Source organism: Procambarus clarkii, chromosome 70 (genome assembly GCF_040958095.1).
Source record: "Procambarus clarkii isolate CNS0578487 chromosome 70, FALCON_Pclarkii_2.0, whole genome shotgun sequence".
Classification (NCBI taxonomy): Eukaryota; Metazoa; Arthropoda; class Malacostraca; order Decapoda; family Cambaridae; genus Procambarus; species Procambarus clarkii.
The window spans coordinates 22,448,659-22,473,816 of NC_091219.1; the positions used below are offsets into that span (position 1 = coordinate 22,448,659).

Below are 25,158 nucleotides of genomic sequence, written 5' to 3' on the forward strand. Positions count from 1 at the left end.
TGGCAGACATAGGATGCTTCCAACCACACGGGGACGTCTATAGGCCATTGCTCCTTCTGCATCTCTGAGGGAACCAGGTTCTGGCTTGTGGTACCCGGTAAGCCTAGAACTCCATACACTTGACTGATGCCAGGGTCTAATACATTCACATCAGCCCGGATAGCTCTGGGGAGCCTACAGGGCTCCCCCCAGAAATTGTCAGCAACTGCTGCCAACAGAAGGGGAATGTAAGTGTGTAGCTGCACAAGACCCACATCACGGAAAAGGATTGGGGCAAAGATTCATGCATTCAGGGACTCCAAAGAGCCCCCCCCCACCCCAGAAAAAACTGCAACACAGGAGACACCCCCGCCAATCAGTCGCACGGAAATGGCAAAAGCCGTGCCAGGCAGTGAGGGAAAACAACGAACATTTTTCTAGCAAGGATAACACCGAAACTTCATAATGAATCCAATAATAAGAGGAAGAACCGAACTTAAAAGAGGCTGGAACCATAACCAAGGCATTAGCTGGGTCACACAGGAGGTAAGTACCATATGCCTCCTAAGCCTCTGATAGGGGAGCATGGAATGACGAGACCAGAATGATGAATCTGGGGTGCCCAAGGACACCTGGAAACAAAATCTGGGGAGGGGTGGAACTTGGAGGGGGGGGTAGAAGGGCAAAACGGGCTCCCCAGGGGAGAAAGAAGGGGGGGTGGGGGGTTGCAGACGGAACCACAATCAAAATGATCAACACCCCCAGATCCGAAACCCTGAACACCTAACAGGGCAGATCCAGGGCATTAAACTAGGCACACAACCTTGTTCGCTGCTGAACAGAAAACCTGATATACAAAGCAACTGCTGCCTGAAACCTCTAGGCAACCATTGAGAAATAAGTGAGATTGAGCACATGGGGGAAACAAGTCCCATATGACTTATGGATGATGGTCTCAACAACCCAACAAGCAGCATGCGTCGGCAGAACACATGAGCGTCACCTGGTGGCATATGCAACGAACAACCCTCGAATTTGCACAAGGTGAGAGTATACTCAGAAAGGTATCCATAGTACAACCAAACCCAAAGGGTTTTCCAAGGCCTGTAGGGTGAATGAGCCCTGCAGCAAGCAGGGTTAGGAAGCCCAGGCACTTGTGTCTGCTATGCTGGTAAAGCCTGTCAATGCAAGCAACCAGACCAAAAGATAGCTAAAGGAAAAGCCAAAGGGGAAGCAAGAGTGTTCCGCTGCACACACCCTAGTCACACCTAATAAGGTGAAAAGCAGAACCCCAAGCCAAGAAGGCAAGTGAAAACTGAACATCAATGAGAAAATCCCCAAATAAACTCCCAAGACCAAACCACAAAAAACGAGCAACCTGGGATAAACTTCAGCATGCCGTGAGCTAACTTAATAACAGGTTGTGCAGAGCACAGTGCACCCAACCAGCCAAAAAACACTCAAACCCAAGGAAAGACAGAAAACACAGACCACTGGCTTACCTGAAGGGCATGGACTACCCCAAGCAAAGAACTCGTAATGGGAGTGATTCCCGAACGCTCCAGGAAAGACAACTCTGACCACACAAGGGTAGTACTTTCAGAGTGCACAGGGAAATAGGCACTGAGAACATGCAGCTCCAGTATACCAAACTCCTGGCTCATGTACACCCTCGATTAAAAGAACAGCCTTAAAAGCAAAAACACCATTCAAAACCTCAAGGGGGTCTCGGTAGTACAGTCGGGTTTGTTTTCGACTCACAGTCAAGAATTCCGGGTTCGAATCTCAGGCAGCACAGAAATGATTGGGTGAATTTTCTATCATTTTATGCCTCTGTTCACCTAACAGTAAATAGGTATCCAGGAATTAAATCAGCCTGTTGTAGGGTTGCATCCTGTGGAGGGTCAGTAATTCGTCCCTGGGAGGGGGGGGGGGGAACCTAACATGTACTGTATAAATAATAATAAAATAAACCTAACCTGTACTGTATAAATATACTTGCTGCCTGTCCCCTGACACAATGAATTATTATCATTATTATTATTAAAAGAGCAACAATGACAACTAGGCACAGACTTCAGTCTAGAACTGACCAGTTTGAGACCCAGCTGACCCAGGCCGGCTCCCTCCTCCACGCAATAAGGTTGGGGGTGAGGGTGGAGCAAACTAGCAAGGAGGGGCTAGTTTACAACAATTTGGTTGTTTGTTTTCATTGTTGGGGAGTACTTTTGGCAATTTTGGGGTTGCAGCCTCATTTTTAATACCCAGCAGTGGTTTGTTTTGATTTGCCTATCTTTCTGGTTGCCTTCCCTAGATGGTGCCAAAGATGATAACCTTTAAATGTAAAGTGATCATAGACCATCACTCCCTGCATCCCTCTGAGTGGACCAGGTTCTGGCTCGTGGTCCTCGGTAGGCAAATAAAACTCCGTGACTGATGGCACTAAGTAGTTTGGTACTGATCAGTGTATGATAGCTTCTGGGAGTTGATGGGGCTCCCTACAGAAATACCTAAAACATGGTCAACACCTCATGCTACTTGCGCATGTGAGATTGATAGAAGCTGGACCAAACTGCAAAGAAAACCAGCAGTGAATGTAATGAAACTGTCCATTTCTGGGCGAGCATCGGTGGCTACCTGAAGCTGTCATACACTGATAAGGTACCATCTACTAGGTCACATCACCCAGAAACTTCTGTAGTCCTACTGAGGACTAGCACCAAAACCTGAGCCCCCTCACAAAGGCACAGGGAGCAGTGACAACTATTTATGCCAACACTGTTTGAGAGGAGGGAAGAATGCAGCAGACAGTCAGCCAGCATCTCCACCCTCAGTTCTAGGCAGATGTAACCAATCCCAGCCTTCCCTCAATGACCTGGAAGGGAGGGAACCCAGGTTCCCCTGAGCACATTCAGCTGTAAGTTCATTATAAGCCAGGTTCAATCAATGCCAACTCGACAAAAACACGCTTGAGAAGCAAAAACCAAAATCAAAATAATACCAAGCCAATGGCCCCCTGCAGGAAAAAGTTTAAGCATGGTGATTGGGTGCTCTCTCACCCCACTCACCCAGTGGTCACCAGAGGCTCCTGCTGCCACCCCAGCTGGTGGAGGGGAGGGGGGGATTCCTAACACGTTTATGCGCGTTTTGAGAGATTCAATTACTTATTTAAATTGTTGAAGGATTTTCTGACAGTCTGAGGCTTCAGTCTCTGAAACTAGCAGCAGTATGCATTGGTTCACTGACTTACTAAATGCTTTCCTGGTGGGGGTGACAGTGTCACCAGCTCTCTGCACCTCTGTGAGGGGAACCAGGTTCTGGCTCTGGTCCAAGATAGGTCAAACAGAATTCTACAGTTGATGTGTCCTGGTAGTTGGGAGCTATCTCAGCTAGATAGCTACACAGAGACACAAGGGGCACTCCCGAGAACAAAAATTATAAGTGCAGTCAACCACAATATCAGATTTCTAAACAAAAACAATGATTATAAAAATGTTCTGCAAGATCTCAGTGCTAAATCGTCACCCATATAGACATTCTAAATGAAACCTAGCTAAATGATAAAGTAACTCAAATAATTAACATACCTGGATACACAGCCATCCACAACTGTAGACCTAGTAAGAGAGGGAGGTATTGCAATCTACTACTGAATACATGTGAGCTAATCTGTAACAAAATCATTAATACGAAAGAGAGCTGGGAAGATGACATTTGCTGAACATGCTGCCTAAACCTCCAAGACCATGACAGCAATTATAGCAATATAAAGAATATAAAATGTTACATAGTGTAGTACTAACATACTTGATTACATCGACAATCTCTAACAAAATCATAAACATTAAACCTTAGACTGCGCAATACATATATAGATGATTTGAGTAACATTACCGATACTGATCAATACAATGATGGCTGTTTTAGTGTCTAGCGCTTTAACCACTTATATGCGCCAACCGAGTATTCTCGGTCGCTGTGAAACTGTGCCAACCGAGAAAACTCTTCAATTTTTTCATAGCCATTCTAAATGTGTGCAATGTTGGTTGTGTACGAAATGGACTCTAAGGACCAGCAGTGAGAGGCAGCCATCTTGGAAAAAATTCCCAGAATGCCCTAGGGCTGCTGGCTGGGTTAGTACCGAGTGAGCAACCATGGGTGGCGCACACGCCTCTGGCTCCCAAACACCTGTCTGACACGGTGTTGAAAGATTGCGCTCTGTCTGTGAAATTCAAACCTTATTGTTTGAAGAACATAAAGGTCATATTATTGGTGAAGCTAGGCACAATAAGGACAAAACACAAAGGTCGGATACAAGTGATACAGCACCTATGAGGACGATACAGCGAGCGTATCCAGTTGTACCTCTGAGCGCAATCCTTGCCCACCTATGCTATGCTATCTCCAATTTATTTAGATGATACATAGATGAATCGTTTTCTGCGTTCAGTGATGATGCACCTGAAACAAATAACATAGATGAACAGTGTTAGCAGCTTCCATGGTGGTGTTTTCCATAGATATTTTCAAGAATAGCTGAATCTCTTCTTGACTAACACACTCTTTGAGGCTGGCTGAATCTCTTCCTGTGTGGGACATTACAAAGCGATCTTTTCACAATTACCTTACAAATTGATCTTTTCCTGTAATCTTTTCAAGACTACCTTACATTTTACAAGCTTGGCTACATACCACCTACAGGCACTAACGCCAAGGGTATACGTGAGTGTGTTATTTGCAAGAACACAGAATGAAGAAACAGGAAGCGAAAATTTATCTGAACCTTGTGCAACGAGACCAAAGTCGCGTTGTGTACCATGCGTTGATTATTGCTCACTTCTGAAGTACTGAGTAATTACCTAAGTGTAATTACCTAAGTGTAGTTAGAGGATGAGAGCTACACTCGTGGTGTCCCGTCTTCCCAGCACTCGGTCATTTAACGCTTTGAAACTACTGACGGTCTTGGCCTCCACCACCTTCTCACTTAACTTGTTCCAACCGTCTACCACTCTGCTTGCGAAAGTGAATTTTCTTATATTTCTTCGGCATCTGTGTTTAGCTAGTTTATATCTATGACCTCTTGTTCTTAAAGTTCCAGGTCTCAGGAAATCTTCCCTATCGATTTTATCAATTCCTGTTACTATTTTGTATGTAGTGATCATATCACCTCTTTCTTCTGTCTTCTAGTTTTGGCATATTTAATGCCTCTAACCTCTCCTCGTAGCTCTTGCCCTTCAGTTCTGGGAGCCACTTAGTAGCATGTCTTTGCACCTTTTCCAGTTTGTTGATGTGCTTCTTAAGATATGGGCACCACACAACCACTGCATGTATTTCACAACCGAGTGTGTAATACAGTGTGTTACTGTGTAAATAGTGTGTGAAACTACATTTTGTAATTTTAGTGAATTTTTAACAAGTAATATAGTGACAAAAAACATTTATTGTGGACACATTACTGACACATGTATCACAGTTCCATGGAACATTATGAACGTTCTACTGTATACATATTGTAAAGGACATATATGCATCATATATGATAAAATAACAAATAAAACCACATTGGATATACACAGAACAAATAATTGAAAATATATATGTGGCAACATCCGGTGCTTGAATGGCCCACGTGACCGTGTCTGGGCATATCACGAACAGGCAACCCGCCCCTGATGATGTCACAGCGCACCTTGTCCACGTCCCAACAGCCAATATAAGTGGAATTTGGTATTTATTTTCACATAGACATGTTCAGGGAAAGGAATTTATCATGTTACGAAGAAAAAAGAATTTTTTTGGATCACTATTTCATGTGCACAGGGGGAATTTCACAATAAACTCGCCGCAGCACGACTGTTAATTTAAACTCCACGCGTGGGATAGAGGCAGCTATAGTGCAGCCACGACTGATAGTTGACAGACGCCACCGAGAAAAAAATTGCAGCCAACATTCCTGGGATGTGAGAGCCTCAATACTAAGTGAGCCACCAAGGCTGACGCACGTAGCATGAGCTCACAGCATCACTGTTCAGCTTGTGACCACAGCATCACCTAAAAAGTCAAAATATATATGTACATGCTATTATTTAGCGATGATAGTATTATAGAAGACCCTTGACTGTGATAAAACTGACCAGGATTCTGATAAGAACAGGATTGTGGTGATATTTAGTGCTGTGCTCCAAGGTGGAAGGAGTAAGGCTGAGGTAGGGAGGGTGGTGGCGCCATCTTCTGACTGTGCTGCCACCTTTTATTGACTGGACATACCATACCAGCTTAGTGGTTCGCTAAGGTGAACACTAATGTAGATACTTATATATAACATTTGTATATAATGTAATAACAGCAATAGGAGTATGTTGGGAGCCGCCATTTTGGTGAGGGAGGTGCGTCGTCTGCACGACTTGTCATGTTGTTTACTGGTGACAACTATGCTCTTTGGGCACCATACCAGCTATCTGTACAGGTATGGTGAATAAAACATGTAGATACTTATATATAATGTGCGTATATAGTGTAATAATACCACAAACAGTATTGTTGGAGGAGAAATATTAGTGTGTCTGGCCTTGAACCATTGACGGCAGCAGCCACCAGCTGTGTGTGTAGCTACGTCTCTTATTGCTTAAACTCGCCATACAAGCTTAGATGTACAGTTATGGTGAACAAAACATGTAGATACTTACATTTAACATCTGTGTATTGTGAATAAAAGCAAAAACAATATGGTTGGAGGAGTATGTTGGTGAGTGAGGGAGTGGTGGCGAGTGGCTGACTGGCTGGTGAGTGAAGGCCACTGTTCGTTGCTTTTTGACTCTCAATACCAACTTAGTGGGTCGTTATGGTGAGCAAAACATGCATATACGTATATATAACATGTGTATATAGTGTAATAACAGCAAAACTATGTTTATTGTTTTATGAACATAATAATTGAATCACTAATATGAACACAATAATTTTGAGTACAGCAATGGTTCACACATTTTATTATATAAATATATCACAAAACACACTATTGAATAATATTACAGCAAAAAAACTAAGAAAAAATCAATCAGAGACATAGAAATAATTAAGTGATAATATCTTTGTGGCAACTCCCACCTGTCAGCGCGGGTGACACTGACCGGCTCTTACTCGCCCACTTTTTGCCAGACTTCCTCGGTCAATTACGCCCAAAATATATCACCTATGATTTTTTTTCCCCTTGCTCAGGGAACACACATTAACATTTTAAGACAAAATAATTTTTTAGAATTACTTTTTTTCTTGCGCACAGGGGGTGTAAATGTCCTCAGGACCCCTGAGCAGTGGAAGGGTTAAGGTAGCGTCTGGGATGCTCTCGGACGTAGGTTCGAATCCTCGTTATGGCCCTTGTGGATTTGTTCATGTGTATATAGTGAAATAACAGCAAAAAGAGTATGTTGGGAGGAGCCATTTTGATGACGGAGATGGCGTCATCTGCTGGCTGCTGTCTCTCGTCATGCAATTTTGTTGTGGCCACTATGTTGTTTGGACCCCATACTAATTTAGTTGTACAGTTATGGTGAATAAAACTTGTAGGTACTTATATATAATGTGTGTATATAGCATAATAACACCACAAACAGTATGGATGGAGGAGGAATGTTAGTGCATCTGGCCTTGAATGAGTCAGGGAGGGAGGGAGGGAGGGAAGCATCAACTGACTGTGTGGTGACCTCTTATTGTCTGAACTCACCATACCACCTTAGTTGTACAGTTATGGTGAACAAAACATGTAGATACATGTATAATGTGTGTAGTGTAAAAACAGCACAAACAGTATAGTGGGAGTAGAAATGTTGGCAAGTGAGGGAGAGAGCATCAGCTGACTGTGTAGTGACCTCTTATTGTCTTGACTTACAAAACCATCTTAGTTGTACAGTTGATTCACACATTTTATTATATAAATATATCACACTATTGAATAATATTACTGCAAAACAACAGAGAAATAATAAATCAGAGACAGTGAAATAATTAGGTAATAATATCTTTGTGGCAACTCCCGTCTGACAGCTAAGGTGGAGCAGACATCCTCCGGTACTTATTCTGTTAATGCCTCATTTTTTGCCTGACTTCTCCGCCCTATTGCGGCCAAAATATGTCACCTACGATTTTTTTTATTATTTTTCCCATGATCAGAGAACACAAATGAACACTTTTATAAGTCGATAAAAATTTACTTGTTTTTTTTTTTTTTTTTTTTTTTTTTACTTCTTGCGCCTGGGCATTAATAGCTGAGCAGCACGGGGGTTAAGGATGACATCTAATGGAGGTAAACAAATGACGTAAGTGCTTAGAATCAGCCGCTGCCTGATTTCTGATATCAACAGACAAGGAATGAGTAAATGTAGTACATGCAGGGAACAAGTCCCGCAAGACTCCAGGTAGTAGGTGTCCCCAACCCAACAGCCAGATGAAGGCAGTACAGATGATCGTCACCCCTGAGGCAGGGGCGACGAACAACCTTCAACATCCCACAAGGCGAGAGTGGACTTTGAAAAAGTATCCATGGTACCACAGAGCCCTGTGGGTTTTCCAGTGCCTGTGGGGTAAATTAGCCCTACGGGAAGCCCAAGTACTGGGGCCAGCTAAGACAGTAGAACCCCTGTCTAGTAGCAGGCAAACTGACCAGCAGTAGCAGCAATGAAATTCTGAGGGTGACAGAGGACCACCACCACATAGGCTAGCCTAATAAGAGGCTAGGCAGACCACCTTCATCCACAAAAGGCAAAAACACCTGAATAGGAAACTAAAAGCCCCTGAAGACACACAACAAACAAACTGGCAGTCAGAGAGAAACATCAGACACAGTGAACCCCACCCAGCCAAAGACACTCCCCAACCTGGGGCAACACTGAAAGCCCAAAACCACCGATGTACCCCAAAGGCGAAGACAACGCCAAGCGACAAAGTCCTCAAACGGGAGTAATTCCTGAATGCCCCAGGGAAGATAACCTTGAAACACAAGGGTAGTACTTACGGAGCACCAAGGGAAGATAACTCTAGCCACATGCTGCCCCGCATACAATAAGACACCTGGCCACAACACCACACACACTGCTGGTACAGTCACATAGGGCAAAATCCAGAACAGGAACTTGAGGCCAGAGTTGACCGATCTGACTGCCAGCACATCAGTTCAAGAACTGAAGTGGTGGGCTGTTGGCTTTGGTGAGTCGGCTCCCTCTTCCCCCACTACAGGGGAGGGGGGGGGGGGAAGGTGGGGAAGAGGAGGTAGCGCTAATGAGCGGGAGTTCTAGTTGCATGAAATTTTGCTCTCTTTCTGGGGAAGTTATTTTGATCTTTGAGGATGTAGATTGCACAGGTTAACCAGACAGTGGTCTGTTCTGATTTGTCTACCTTTCTGGGTCCTTCCTCAGTTAATGGCAATTATAACATACTTTAAATGTAAAGTGCTCATAGGTCATTGCTCCCTTCGCCTCTCTGAGGGGGCCAGGCTCATGGTCCCCGGTAGGCATAAGGACTCCTGCTGTTGATGACTAAACTAATGCAGCACATATCAGTTCGGATAGCTTCAGGGAGCCACTGGAGCTCACCCAGAAAATGGGGTTTCATTACATTCAACGCTGTTTTTTCTACAAAGAATTAGGGACTGAAAAGCTAGTGAAATGGTACATAAAAAAAAGCAACAAAATCATTAGAGGAAGGGATAGTAAAGGATAAAGCAAAAGGGAACAGGTTGCTGAAAATTTTATACATTGTACCAACATAGATGGACCGAGATAAAAATCTTAAGACACTGAAGCTAAAAGATATAATTCAGCTAAAGGTCCTAGATATAGTTGCACTAACAGAGATAAAACTTGAAGAAAATATTTTAAATTGGTTTGTATTCCCAAGGGGCTACTCAGTTTGGAGACATAACAGGAAAACTACGAAGGGGAAGAAGAGTAGCAGTGCTCGTGAAAGAACACCTGAAGGTAAGGGCATTAATAATTGTAAACCCTCAAGAAGTTGACATAATGGCATTGCTGATCTTGAATCAGGATGATAAACTGATAACTGTAAATGCCTACAGCTCACCAGCAATGAACAAATGGACAAAAGAAGAACTGAATAATGGTCATGAGAGAAATTATAGAAAAAGCAGATAAAGTTGAATCACAATTGTTGGTACTGGGGGACTTCAACTTTAAGGTAATAGACTGGGAGGCCTATGAGGCAAGAACAGAGGACATTTAGACAGGCAGATTTGTAAACCTCATTTTGGAGATAATCATGTATCAACATGTCAAGCAGGCCACAAGCAGGCATAGTTCTTGCACCAGTAATGTTCATTGTCCACATAAATCATCTACCAGAAGGAATACAGAATTATATGAACATGTTTGCAGATGACGCTAAGATACTGGACAAGACAGGAGACGCAGACGATTGTCAGCCCCTTCAAATTGATTGAGATAAAATAAGTGCTTGGAGCAACAAGTGGCAAATGGAATTCAATGTGAATAAATGCCGTGATATGGAATGTGGAATCAGAGAAAATAGACCACATAACTTACAAATTACGTGGAAAGGAATTACACAACTCTAATAAAGAACAAGACCTAAGGGTGGTTTTGAAAAGTAAGTTGTCGCCAGAGGAACACAAAGAACATTGTGAGAGGAGCGTATGCGTCGCTTTCCAAGTTTAGACTTGCTTTAAATTACATGGATGGTGAAATACTAAAGAAACTTTTCATAACTTTTGTGAGACCAAAATTGGAATGTGCAGCAGTTGTATGATGCTAAAATCTCAAGAATCACATCAATAAACTGGAAAAGGTGCAACAGCATGTAACAAAATGGCTTCCAAAACTGAAAAGCAAAGAGTTACAAGGAGAGACTTGAGGCATTAAACATGCCAAAATTAGAGGATAGAAGAAAAAAGAGACGATATGATCACCACTTACAAAATACTAACATAAATTGACCAAATTCAAAAAGAGGAATTCCTGAAACTAGCAACTTCCAGAACAAAAGGACACGGATTCAAGCTAAGAAAGCAAAGGTGCCAAAAATATTAGAATTTTTTTTTTTTTGCAAACAAAGTGGTATATGGTCAGAACAAGCTAAATGAGCATTTGCTCATGCTCTGATATATATACTGAGGGAAGAATGTTTTGGTGGTGGAGGCCAAAACTATCGGTAGTTTCAAAGTGTTACACAACTACAAGTACAGAGGACCACTTGGTTTGCAAACTCCTTGGGGATGAGACCTGTCGGTTATTTTGTAAGTTCGTAAATAAGAACTGGAGGAAAAAATCATCAAGAAATGTAGTAAAAAAAATCATCAAGAAATGTCGGGGAATAATCTAGGGGGAAAAATCGATAGGTTCATAGCATAAATGCGACAGTATTTTGTTTGTACTCACCAATAATTGAAGTCCTGATCCACTTGTTATGTTGATGATCAGTGTTGATGGAGCATAGTTATTTACATGGTAGAGGTGGTGGTTGATGTTGATGGTGTTGGATTGACTGAAGTGTAGAATAATGATAAGGTAACCTCAGATGTTGATGTATTTGGGTCAACATGTGATGAGTCAGGTGCAGGTAAGGCAATGCGGGCTTTCTTAGAAGCGTTTGCAAAAGACTATTTAACTGACAATTGTTTCATTCCCTTTGATCTTGTTTTCAAAAACTTCATATACAAATTGTACTGGCTCATCATGTCCTTAGTTTCAAACTCACTAACTCGTGTCCATAAATGCCAAATGCCTTCAAAATGTGGCGGGAGGGAGGGAGGGAGGGCTGGCGGGCTGGCGGGCGGGCTGGCTGGCTGGCTGGCTGGCTGGTCGGCAGGCTGGCTGGCTGGCTAGCTAGCTAGCAGGTGGGCGGGCAGGCAGGCTGGCTGACTAGCAGGTGGGCAGGTTGGCTGGCTAGCAGGTGAATGGGTGGGCAGATTGGCTATCAGGCGAGTGAGTAGGCAGACTGGCTATCAGGCAGGTTGGCTGGCTAGCAGGTGGGCAGGCAGGAAGGCAGGCTGGCTGGTTAGCAGGGAGGCAGGCTGGCTGGTTAGCAGGGAGGCAGGCTGGCTGGTTAGCAGGGAGGGAGGCAGGCAGGCTGGCTGGCTAGCAGCTGAGGTCCTGCCACATCCCCTCTGCTTCCCCATCCCTGCTACATTCTACCCCCCTCCTTACCCCACACCAGACCCCTCCCAGATATATCCCCCCCCCCCCAACCCTCCAGGCACGTGTAGACGGTCAGTGCAGTATCAATACGGTTCAGATTCTCGGCTACCTTTCTACCAGATGGTGGCCTTGGAGGCAGACTCCTTGACTCCCCTGACTGAATGACTGCCTTGACTGACTGTCCTGACTGTCCTGACTGACTGTCCTGACTGACTGCCCTGACTGGCTGCCCTGACTGACTGCACTGACTGACTAACCTTACCGACTGACTGCACTGACTGACTGACTGCACTGACCTTACCGACTGACTGCACTGACTGACTGCACTGACCTTACCGACCAACCGACCAACTGACTGACCGACTGACTGACTGCCCCAACTGATTGCCCTGACTGACTGCCTGCCTTGACTGACTGACTTGTATACAAAAAGGTACATTTAGTTTGTGAGAGTACATAACATTGGTGTTCTGTAAACATCAGACAAATGTTTACAAACTGTGACCGGTTGCTACTACAATTGTGAATGCCTGCCCGACTTTGACTGAATGCTTGACTGATGCTTTTACTGACACAATATGTGCATTTGAAGAAGACAGGGTGCACGGATTTCCATTCATTGTGCAGTTCTTATTGGCAGTATTGCAGTCCAACACCCCACCCACCACCACGGGCTGGCTGGCTGACCCGAGGCTTGGCAGACCACTTCCCCATTCCCAAACTTAGTTCGTGTAGCATAAAACCCCAACCCCAATCAGAAAACCAGAACTTTCGGATAACCTAAGTTTGCAAACCAAGTGGCTGTATGTACTGGGTAGACAGGATACCACGAACATAGCACTCATTCTGTAACTACACTTAGGTAATTACATCTCCATTTAGGAACACCGACTCGAGAGCGAAATACCAAAGGTGACACCCCTTGTGTTAACACCTGCATCAGAGGAGCGCCGAGATATTTCACAAGTCCTAAGTATTGTAGTAAAGGTTGATGATAGTGAGTGGTGTCCCAAGGAACATAAAGGGGTAGTGCTTTGGAAAAATAGGCGAGATAACACGAATGTGCAAAGTGAAGTAAAAAATTGAAATAGAAAAGTTGCCCTAGTGTTCACAGAGCAGACAACAACATTTAAGATGGCCGCCAGTAAGAAGGAAAACAAAACAGAGCTAGAGTTGGGGAGTTTTAATGAAGAAAGCATTGATATAAGAAGTCTACACAACAAATTGGCAAAATTAGATATTATAGTGAACTATCATTCTTGAATGAACTATCATTCTTCACTCCACTATCATAGTATACTTAAATCTACTAATAAAACACATGACTTTGAAAAGAAGTATAGGCTAGAAGTCATCTCCAAAGAATTTTCAAAGATTTACTCATTCATGCTGTCTAAAATTATTACAAGAGCCAAAATAAAATATTACAAAAAAAAAATTCCTCAAAATAAAGGCAACATTAACCCTCAAACCACGAGGGGTCCAAATGGCTTCAACACCCACAGGCGCAAAAAAAAAAAAAAAAAAATTCTTTTGTCTTATAAAACCAGCGTTGAATGTAATGAAACGCCTTTTTTTGGGTGAGCCCCGGAGGCTCCCTGGAGCTTATTGGGCTAATGTATGTTATATTAGACCGGGACATTAGCTAAGGAGTTCAGACCTACCAGGGACCAGCGCCAGAACTTGGCCCCTTCAGAGAGGTTTCAGGGAGCAATGGCACTGGAAAACCCTGTTATGGTTGGGGTTTTCCTTATCGGCCATCGACCAGGGTCAGGCACCCAGAAAGGTAGGCATGACAAAACGACCCCACATGGTAAAAAACTAAAACAAAAAAACGAACAGAGGTAGAAACTCGCTACAACCCCAAGGAAACAAGCAAACATCACACTTTACTGCCGCGCTGATCGTCCGCGCAGCCCTCCCTGCCCCGAGATGGGGAGGGGGAGCCCCGGACCTACCGCGCCGGCTGCCAAGCTTCAGTTCGGAAGCTAAGCTTCGACCAACGCGAAAAAAACGCCGACCGGTGGGAGGGAATGTTGCCAGGGAGCCTCTAGGGCTCAACCAGAAAATGGCGTTTCATTACATTCAACGCTGGTTTTCTGTGGGGAGCCCCTATGGCTCCCTGGAGCTTCATACCCAAAGAAAAGGAAAAGAAAGGGCTAACCCGGGAGGCGGCCGCCACAAACTCCGCAAAGCGAAGCCGAGACAACAGGATGCAACCTGCGACCCAAGGCAACAAGAACGCACATTAGTAGAAGCGCATAAAGAATGGGCGGCCAAGAACCTGTACGACCCTCAATTCCCTGCGCCTAAAATGAGCCCTAGACGTCACCAACACAGCAGCAAAAGCTGCAAACGTCCGAACAGCACGGGTGCAAAGACAGACCGCAGGCTTGAAGACTGAAAAACTCTGCAGATGACCCGGGAGACCCGAGCCCTGAAACAGGGAACAAAGGGAACTGGATCAAACATCACTTTCACTCGCTTTCGAGTGAAATCATCAAAATCATTCAAAATCACTTTCGAGCTCTATGGGACGAATTGGCGTCCATTATTTTTCTCTCAGGTCCTAGTGGCGGACTCGTGCTTGCGCCAATGATTCAAATATTTGTTAAAATTATTTCATCTGATCAATCTGGGAGTGGTTTCAAAATGAGCACCTTTAGATTGTGCACAATGTAATACCATAATGACAACATAGCCTGACAAATGAGGTCAGAACACTGGAAAAATTATGAACACTTTTGTGGTCCAAAATTTAAAATATATTTTAAAATTCCATTTATTATTCTATTATTATGGGACTAGTTTTAAAATGTGCGCCTTTAGATTGCGAACAATTTGAAACCAAAATGAAAGACGTAACATGACAATTGATGTCAGAACTGGAAAGGTGTAAATAATTTTGTGGTGATGAGCGTCAAAAATTTCAAATATTTGTTAAAATTCTATTTATTGTTCTATTATTATGGGACTAGTTTTAAAATGCATGCCTTTAGATTGTAAACAATTTGAACCTCAATGAAAGACGTAACACGAAAATTGATGTTATCAAACTGAACAAGTGTACAAGCACATAAACTGGAAAAGATGCAAAGACATGCTACTAAGTGGCTCCCAGAACTGGGCAAAAAGTGGTTCAGTGGCTCCCAAAGGTCAAAAGCTAGGAGGAGAGGTTAGAAGCATTAAATATGCCAAAACTAGAAGACAGAAGAAAAAGAAGTGATATGATCACTATGTACAAAATAGTAACAGGTATTGATAAAATTGATAAGGAAGATTTCCTGAGACCTGGAACTTCAAGAACAAGAGGTCATAAATTTAAACTAACTTAACAAAGATGCCGAAGAAATATAAGAAAATTCACTTTCGCAAACAGAGTGGTAGACGATTGGAACAAGTTAGGTGAGAAGGTGGTGGAGGCCAAAATCGTCAGTAGCTTTAAAGCGTTATATGACAAAGTGCTGGGTAGACGGGACACCAAGAGCATAGCTCTCTTCCTATAACTACACTTAGGTAATTACATTGTGCCAATTGGTGCTTGTTCATGGGTAACGGTTGGCAGACTTTAGGCTTTGCTGTGGGGGAGTCACGCCGGGCTTTTGAATCTTATATGCATATATCCCTACAGGGAATTCTATTGCGAACACATTGATACCAAAACGAATGACGAAGCACGAGAATTAAGGTGAGAAAACTGAAACGCGTATACACATTTTATTGATTTTGCAAGCTCACAGGTAACGTTTTGCCAAATTTAGGCTTTGTTATGGGGGAGTCACGCTGGGCTTCTGGACATTATATGCATATACCCATGTAGGGAATTCTATTGCAAACACAGTGATACCAAAACAAACAACGTTGCATGAGAATTAAGGAGAGAAAACCGAAACGAATATACACATTTTAGTGTCGCCACAAGCTCACCCGAAACACTGGGAGCATTACGGGGAAGTCTACGGCGGTCACGCGCCATGCGGCAAAGTGTTAACTAGCACTGCTATCTGGTGGCAGGAAAGCGCAGCAGCAGCAGGGTGGTTTTTCGGCTCTGTAGATTGTTGTGTATTATGTCTGGTATTTGTTTCTACCAAATATCTCTCTGCAAGTGTTTAGAGTTTTTGTGACCCACCTTTAGCCTTTTTTTTTTTTTCAGAATTTTTCCTTATTGTGTAAAGTATCCTTAAAACACCTCTCAGTTCCCTTGCCTCTGAGAAAACAGGATTCTGATCCCAGCTTCTAGTCGGCCATGAAAATGTCTGAGATGCCTGGTGAGATAGTACTGCCTCTGGGCCCTATACCAGATGTCAATGTATATGTTTCCTATTAATATCAAATATAGATTTATTACGTGCAATAAAGTATCGCTTAATTCCTGGAAAATTCAATTTTATCAAATTTCTGAGGATTCTGCCAGACTGATAACTATTTAATAGTTTTATTAGTTCAAGACATACTTTCAAGTTGTGTTGAAGAAGTGTGGCTGCCAAAATATTAAGTTTCAGACTACTGGCATTCCACTGCACTGTACAAAATCAAAAGCAGAATCGCAATGTAATTTTTTGGTGTACAAATTTTATAACTGACTATATATATGGACTGTTCAGTTATTTAAATAAGTCAAGTTTTGGAAGAATTTAGTCAACTTGTTTGAATACACAGTTATTACTGTATACTTATGCAACACTATTTGTAAATTAAATTTTTTTAATATTACAATAAATATTTCAGGTATTATACTGTATCAATATCGTGTACTTACCCAATTTCACATTTGATATAGCTGCCATTGTGGTGGCGGCCACAGTTGCCATAGGTAACACCATCTATATTAAATTGCTTGTAGCATGTCTCATCTGATGCTTGACCACCTAGAGAGAAAATTGATTTCCTTGTTTATTTTTTCTTTAAATTCACATGCAATCACTCTGGAAATTAATAAAAAATAGTATGTTAAGTGTAATGAAAATCTAGTTTTTTACAGTACATCAAGAGCTTTCCTGAGCTTATGAAGCCCAACATTAGTGTGATTGATGAAATACTGGGATGAGAAAAGATAATTGAAGAGAAATTCCATCTCCAAGAGTACAACCACAATTTAGAAAAACAACAAAAGCAAGTGGTTCAATGCTACATATATATAAAACCAGCGTTGAATGTAATGAAAGGCCATTTTCTGGGCGAGTCCCGGAGGCTCCCCAGAGCTATCCATGGCTGATATGGATACCCTAACTATTTTGCATCAGTCGATGTGGGTGGAGTTCTAGGCCTACCGGGGACTACGAGCCAGAACCTGGCCCCCCTCAGAGAGGCACAGGGAGCAATGGCCCATAGAAATGCACATGTGATTTGGAGCATTCTATATCTGCCATCGACCAGGACAGGCACCCAGAAAGGTAAACGCTACAAAACAAACCCCTCTTCTGGTTAACAACAAAAATCGACAAACGAGTGGACAGAACTCCCCAGGAAAACGAACTAACAAGCATGACGTCACACGAGCCGCTCCGCATGTCTGCGCAGCTCCCCCCTCCCCGGGAGGGGGAAGGGGGAGCCCCAGACCTCCGCGCCGGCGATCCCCACCCCAGTTCTGAGACTGGATATCAAAACCGCGAAAAAAATGCCGACCGGAGGGCGGGAGAGTGTCGGGGAGCCTCCGGGACTCACCCAGAAAATGGCGCTTCATTACATTCAACGCTGGTTTTCTGGGAGGAGCCCCTACAGCTCCCCGGAGCTACTTCACCAAAGACTACCTAAGAAAACAAGGGGACATACCCGGGAGGCGGTCGGTGAACCACTCCGCAACACGAAGTCGAGACAACAACCCAAGGACCCCTCCGGAAAGTAGCAGGAATAACATTCGCCAGAAAAAGGGAGAACGGCCGCAGATGAAGAAACCTATGACCAAGACCATAAGAGCCAAAAACCACTGCGCCTGAGAAGTGCATGAAGCTCTGCCACACGACTCCCAGAGGCCAATGCCAACATGAAAAAAAAAAGAGCCAAGGCAAAGCAAACCTGACCCCAAGGAGCCACAACCACCAAGGAGAAGAAAAACAGGAGAGTACCCTGTCCAAAGACCAGGACGGCACAGGCAGTGCATAAGCAGGCTGGAGGTGAAACAACGCACGAGACAGCCTGCGAAACGGCACAGAAGGAACATCGATACCGAAAGCTAGCAGCAGAAACCAAGGTGCCAGACCCAGGAACGGCCCCAAGCACCTCTACGTCCTCCGCAAGCCAATCCTATGACAGCCCCAGGAGGGAAAAGAAAACGCAGGACCAAAACCAAAATGCCACAAGCGTGCAAGTCCACCGCCATAAGTGCAGCCGACAGGGAAGGAACCCGCATAAGGAGCCATCCCGCAGAAGGGCAGGAGCGAAAAGACTCATTAAGAGGAGCAAAATCGCCCCCAGGAACACGAGTAGCGCCGAGACAGCGCGAAGAGAAGAGATATGCACAAAAGAACAAGAAGGCCAAACACCCAGAAGCTGCCGGGAAGAGGACCCACAAGCCCTAGAAAGGACCTGAGGGAAGCTCAACCGAATGACGACAGATGTACCAGAAAACGGGAAGGAGCAAAACCGTCCCAAACCTTTGAGAACAAAAAGAAGCAAACACAAAGGACGAAGGCACAAAAACCCCGTCGCACCCGAGACCAAAAGTCGTGCAGAAACCCCAAGAAGAGGGGGACATGACTGAGAAGGCCAGTCCCGGAAAAGAGGGGCGAAGACCATAGAAAAGCACCCACCGACAGGATGGAAACAATGGGCACAATAGACAAGGAAACCGAAAAAGGTGTTGTGTGGCAGGCCTCACAACACCTTGACGCCCTAACCAGCCCAACACCACTCCCTGCCCAAGGCCAAACAAGGACCCCAAGCCAAAGATGGCCCCATGGGCGAGGCAAATGCCGAGCAGCAAGAACCCCTACGGGAGCGGCTCCTAAACGCCCCAGGGAAGATAACCCTGACATGCACGGGCAGTACTCACAGGGTGCCTAGGGAAGGAAGCCCCTAAGTGCATGCAGCCCCGGCACTGATGAGGTACTCCTGGCCACCGCACACCACAAAGACAGCAGAGAACGCCACACTAGGCAAACACCGCCCAGGAATTTGAGGCCAGAGAAGTGTCTATCCCGGTTGACACTAGCTTACGAATTAAAGGCAGCTGGCACGGTGAGGTCCGGGGCCCCCCCTCCCCCTCCCGGGGAGGGGAAGGCTGCGCGGTTGACCGGCGCAGCAGTTGATTGATTGTTTCCTTGGGATTATAGGGAGTTTCTACCTCTGTTCGTTTTTTTGTTATAGTTTTTTACCATGTGGGTTTTTTTCTTATGCTTACCATTCTGGGTGCCTGACCCCGATCGATGGCAGATAAGGAAAACCCCCAACCATAATGGGGTTTTCCAGGGCCATTGCTCCCTGAAATCTCTGAAGGGACCAGGTTCTGGCGCTGGTCCATGGTAGGTCTGAACTCCATAGCTAATGTCCCGGTCTAACATAACATAAATTAGCCCGATAAGCTCCAGGGAGCCGTAGGGGCTCAACACAGAAAATTTGAATTGGTGTACAACGGTTTCCTTGGAATACGACATCTGTTGATAAGTGTATGGGTCGAGGGAGCGCGTGGTGCTGGGGGCGCATGGCGAGAGACACTCAGTTGTTTACCAGTGAATCCTGCATAGTGATGACCGCGTTTGAATTCTTGGTAAAAAATTTCATTGTTTTTCTACTTTTTTGGTTTCTGAACATAAAAGTTATTATATATGATGCCATGGGTCCCAAGAAATTCTGTGGTAAAGTTCAACCTAAGAAAATAGTCGTGAGGATGACAATAGAGGAAAAACAAGAGAAGTTATTATTAATTTTGATAAACAACAAGCAGTTAGCAGATGTTAGCATTTTAGAGGCTATCATTTGTGAAAAAGCAGGGCTAGTGCATTTAGATCTCAAAGAAAATCCCTGGAATGAGTGATGCAGATATGAAAGAGTTTAAGGCGAGCAAGGGATGGTTTGAGTACTTTAAAAAAAAACCAGCGTTGAATGTAATGAAATGCCATTTTCTGGGCGAGCCCTGGAGGCTCCCTGGAGCTTATCGGGCTAATGTATGTTATATTAGACCAGAACATTAGCTAAGGAGTTCAGACCTACCAGGGACCAGTGCCAGAACCTGGTCCCTTCAGAGAGGTTTCAGGGAGCAATGGCCCTGGAAACCCCTCGTGGTTGGGGTTTTCCGTATCTGCCATCGACCGAGGTCAGTCACACGGAAAGGTAGGCATGACAAAAACCCCACATAGTAAAAAACAACAGCAAAAAGCAAACAAGCAAACATCACACTTTACTGCCGCGCCGATCGTCCGCGCAGCCCTCCCCGCCCCGAGAGGGGGAGGGGGGAGCCCCGGACGTACCGCTCTGCCAAGCTTCAGTTCAGAAGCTAAGCTTCAACCATCGCGACAAAACCGCCGACCGGTGGGAGGGAGGGTTGCCAGGAAGCCTCCTGGGCTCACCCAGAAAATGGCGTTTCATTACATTCGACGTTGGTTTTCTGTGGGGAGCCCCTAGCTTCATACCCAAAGAGAAGGAAAAGAAAGGGCTAACTCGGGAGGCGGCCGCCACAAACTCCGCAATGCGAAGCCGAGACAACAGGATGCAACCTGCGACCCAAGGCAACAAGACCGCACAGGAGCAGACACACACAAAGAATGGGCAGCCAAGAACCTGTGCGACCCTCAATTCCCTGTGCCCAAAATGAGCCCTAGAGTCACCAACACAGCAGCAAAAGCTGCAAACGTCCGAACAGCACGGGCGCAAAGACAGACCACAGGCTGGAAAACTGAAAAACTCTGCGGACGACCTGGGAGTCCCAAGCCCTGAAACGGGGAACAGGTTCTGGCTGTGGTCCCCGTTAGACCTAAGAACTCCATACACATGACTGATGCCAAAGTCAGACATTAACATTATCTCCAGGGAGCCGACGGGGCTCCCCCCAGAAAAGGGGGGAACATGGCAGAAAATAGCAAATATACAATTTGGTCAACAAACAGCATTGTTTAAAATAGTAGACATGGGTTGACATTTAGTGGTACAGTTGGTTACAAGGAGTTAATTAGGTAGTACTTAAGTTTTAATCTTAAACTGGTTGGGAGAGGTACAGTCTTTAACATGATTGGGAAGGTCATTCCACATTCTGGGTCCCTTGATTTGTAGATCATTTCTAGTTTGATTAAGTCGTACTCTTGGAATTTGTTTCTGGTGTGGGTGCTCATGGGTTTTGTTACAATCTTCTAGGAAGCTTTTGAGGTCAGGATTGACATTACAGTTCAGCGTTTTATATATATATATAAAATACACATGAGAGGATGTGCAGTGATTTAATATCTAACATATTCAGAGATTTGAGTAAGGGTACCGAGTGATGTCTGGGGCCAGAGTTAGATATTGTTTTAATACCAGCTTTGTGTTGAGTAATTAGAGGATGTAAATGATTTTGCGTAGTAGAACCCCAAGCACAAATACCATAGTTGAGATAAGGATAGATGAGAGAGTAACAGAGCGTCACTAGGGCAGGGCGAGGTACATAATATCTGATCTTAGAAAGAATGGCAACAGTTTTTGAAACTTTTTTTGATATATTTAGAATGTGTCTCTGGAAATTCAGCTTTTTCTCAATGAGAACGCAAAGGAATTTGCCATCTACTTCGTTACAAATTTGGGAATTGTTTATCTTGAGATTTATTTGATTTGAGGATTTATTGCCAAACAAAATATAGCAAGTTTTGTCAATGTTGAGGGTGAGTTTGTTGGCAGTTAGCCAGAGATAGACTTTATTTAGCTCAGTATTCACTGACATTTAGAGCAAGGGAGTCAGGACTGGAGTAAATGAAGGTGGTGTCATCAGCAAAAAGAATTGGTTTGAGGTATTGGGAGGCATTTGGAACAGAACTGACTGAGAGTCAGCTGGGAGCCAAGGCCGGGCCATTTTTTGTTGTACTGTATTTTGGTACTAATAAATTTTGAGCTTGTCTAATTGAAACCTTTGTTCTGTGTGACTCCTTAGCAGTACCGTAGTAGTTTGGCAGTTTTTCAAGGCTTCATTTTCTGTGAACCCTCCAGCTGTTGGTAAAACTGCCCTGGCTTTCTGGAGGCTTTTTCTGGTGAGGTGGCAGATTGTCACCTGCTCTCTCTGCTTCTGTGAGAGGGCCAGGTTCTGGCTTTGGTCCCTGGTAGTCCAAACAGAAAAATCTGCAATTGATGTGACCCTTTAATGTGAAGCAATCTCGAAAAGATAGCTTCAGGGAGCCACATGGGGCTCTCTTCAGAAATATCAATTATCAGGTCACATCACCTTGAGCACAAAAAAAGAATAGTAGAATGCATTTCTCCTGTTCATCACTCAGCTAATAATAAGTATACTCACCATAGCCCCAAATAAGCTCACACTGGTTGTTCAGTGTGGGGCAAATGCCCTTGAAACAGTAGCCCTTTCCATTTCCACACTTGCTACCAGTTTTCTTGTAAATATCCATGGGGCAGCTGCCATGAAGACCATTGCAAAATTCTGGAATGTCACACTCAGTTTGTGCTTTACGACACTTGTAACCTTTCGGGCGCAGCTGTACAAAACAAAACAAAAAAATATATGCAAATGATAGTGTTCCCAATGATGATATAGAAATGTTTATAGCAATATTTTATCTATTTTGTACCTAAGGTTTACCAATTATATGTAAATCACATTATTATATACTGTATCTTTGGATACAACAAAGTTTAACTGCAATATCTTACCCGGCATTTATTACAACAAGGCCCAGTGGCACACTCTGCCTCCAGCTTAAGACGACATGTGAGGGGATCACAACAAGGATCAACAAAGTCACATTGCTCTCTTGGTCCACAGTCACACTGTTCACCTTCATCAACTCTTCCATTGCCACACTCAAAAGGCTAAAGTATGAAAACATAAATAATTATATATTACGAAACAGAAAATCAGCGTTGAATGTAATGAAATGCCATTTTCTGGGCGAGTCCCAGAAGCTCCATGGAGCTATTCCAGGCTGATATGATATGTATATTAGACTGTGGAATCAGTCAATTCGATTGGAGTTCTAGCCTACTGGGGACCACAAGCCAGAACCTCGCCCCCTCAGAGAGGTATGAAGAGTAATGTCCTATAGAAACCCCCATGTGTTTGGAAGCAGTCTATGTCTGCCATCTACCAAGTTAGGCACCCAGAAAGGTAGCATCCCAAAACAGACTCCACCTGGTTAAAATTGCTACCAAAAACCGAACTATCAAGCAGAACCCGACAACCTGAAAACAAGCAAACAAGCACAATGTCACAACTGCTACCGCACAGCTGTCTGCACAGCACCTCCCCCCTCCCCAAGAGGGGAAAGGGGAAGCCACAGAACCTTTGCATCGGCTACCCAACCTCAGTTCAGAGGCTGAATATCAAAACATGAAAACCGCCAACCGGTATGAGGGAGGGTTGCCAGGGAGCCTCCGGGACTCTCAAAAATAATGGTATTTCATTACATTCAACGCTGGTTTTCTGTGGAGAGCCCCTCTAGTTTCCTGGAGCTACCTAACCACAGAAAAAGTAAAGAGGGATTTACCCGGGAGATGGCCGCCACTTGCATCTTGACTCGAAGTCGAGACAGCTGGCTGCAACCTGCGACCCAAAGCATCATGCCTGACTAGGGCCAGGAACATTAATGAGGTAACGGGCGGCCTATTCGACCTCCAAAATTCTCGCGCATGAATGTCAGCCCAAGACATATTACCAAAAATGGCAGCTAAAGCAGAAAATTTTCCAACGTCATGGGCGCAAGGATTGACCGCAGGCTGGCTGGACCAAATAACCCTATGGACAACTTGGAAAACCCCAGCCCTGGAACAGCGAAGAAGGGGAAACCAGGTCAATCCAAAGCGCGTCCCCAGTCACGGAAGCCATGGAGTGCAAATAACGGCAAAGAAATGCAACTGGACACAACACATGATGCACCCCCAGCCGAACCAACAAAGCATCAACCATCTAAGGACCCCTCCGGGAAAGTCGCCATCTCATTCTTCCAAGGAGATATACGCCACCAAAGAGAACCGTGGAAGGGCAAACACCAGCGGAACAGTGTTCAGTGAACAGTAATAGGGCAAAACCCCCACAAGGCAAAAACAAAACCCCCCAAAGAGAACAGCGAACCCCAAGGAACAGAGTCGGCCGCTATGTTGGAAATACAAAGCTGCGCAGCACCCTGCGCCCCTACCAGTGCAAACTGCCTCTTACCTGCTGGTAACAAGGAAGAACAGAACACCCAAGAGCCCAACAGGTGGCCGAAAAACCGAAAGGTAGAATGGACCAGCAGAGGCAGGTCCCGAGGAGCCTGTGGAAGGTGGCCTCAAGCCCCAAGGGCAGTACTTACAGGGCACCTAGGGTAGGCAGCCCTAGGCGCATGCAGCCTGAGTACTGAAGATAACTCCTGGCTCTCGCACCCACAGAAAACGAACACCACACACAAAGCACAGTGCTGCAGCGACACTGGAGCCAGAGCAAACGACCTTCGCCTATAGCATCATCCTCAAGAACTAAGGTGTGGGTAGCCGGCGTGAAGGGTCTGGGGCTCCCCCTTCCCCCTCCCGGGGAGGGGGGAGCTGCGCAGACAGCGGCGCGGCAACGTGTGACGTCACACTAGTTTGCTTGTTTTCTGTTGTTACAGAACTAACTTTGTTAGTGTCAAAGTTTTCTGTTCTTTCAGTGTACCTCAGGTACACTGAAAATAATAATTTACATTAGGAGACACAGGCAAAGGCAGGGGTACAATGGAGTAAGGGAGTATGGCAAGGCTAGGCAACCTAGGTAATAATGAAAGCAATGAAAAAGTTAAATAATAAACAGGCAAATTTAATCTTAATGATAATTAACTATAAATTGTTTAGTTATGATCCTATAATTAATATGAATTAAAGAAAAAATTAATGTACTCAATAAAGTTCAATAAATGACTAATATCAAACA

The 25,158-nt window shown here is 44.5% G+C and overlaps 1 protein-coding gene across 19 annotated transcripts in view; it reads right to left on the reverse strand.

Moving 5' to 3' along the window:
• The window catches only part of LOC123775303 (disintegrin and metalloproteinase domain-containing protein mind-meld), an 890,968-nt gene that overhangs the window by 223,474 nt on the left and 642,336 nt on the right, over nucleotides 1-25,158 (reverse strand). For all 19 annotated transcript variants that reach the window (XM_069311667.1, XM_069311664.1, XM_069311663.1 and 16 more), the window contains 3 exons: nucleotides 22,929-23,087; nucleotides 22,558-22,753; nucleotides 16,903-17,011 (listed from right to left, as the gene is read on the reverse strand). In XM_069311667.1, the coding sequence (XP_069167768.1) occupies nucleotides 16,903-17,011; nucleotides 22,558-22,753; nucleotides 22,929-23,087 (464 nt within the window). The remainder of the gene's footprint in view (nucleotides 1-16,902; nucleotides 17,012-22,557; nucleotides 22,754-22,928; nucleotides 23,088-25,158) is intronic.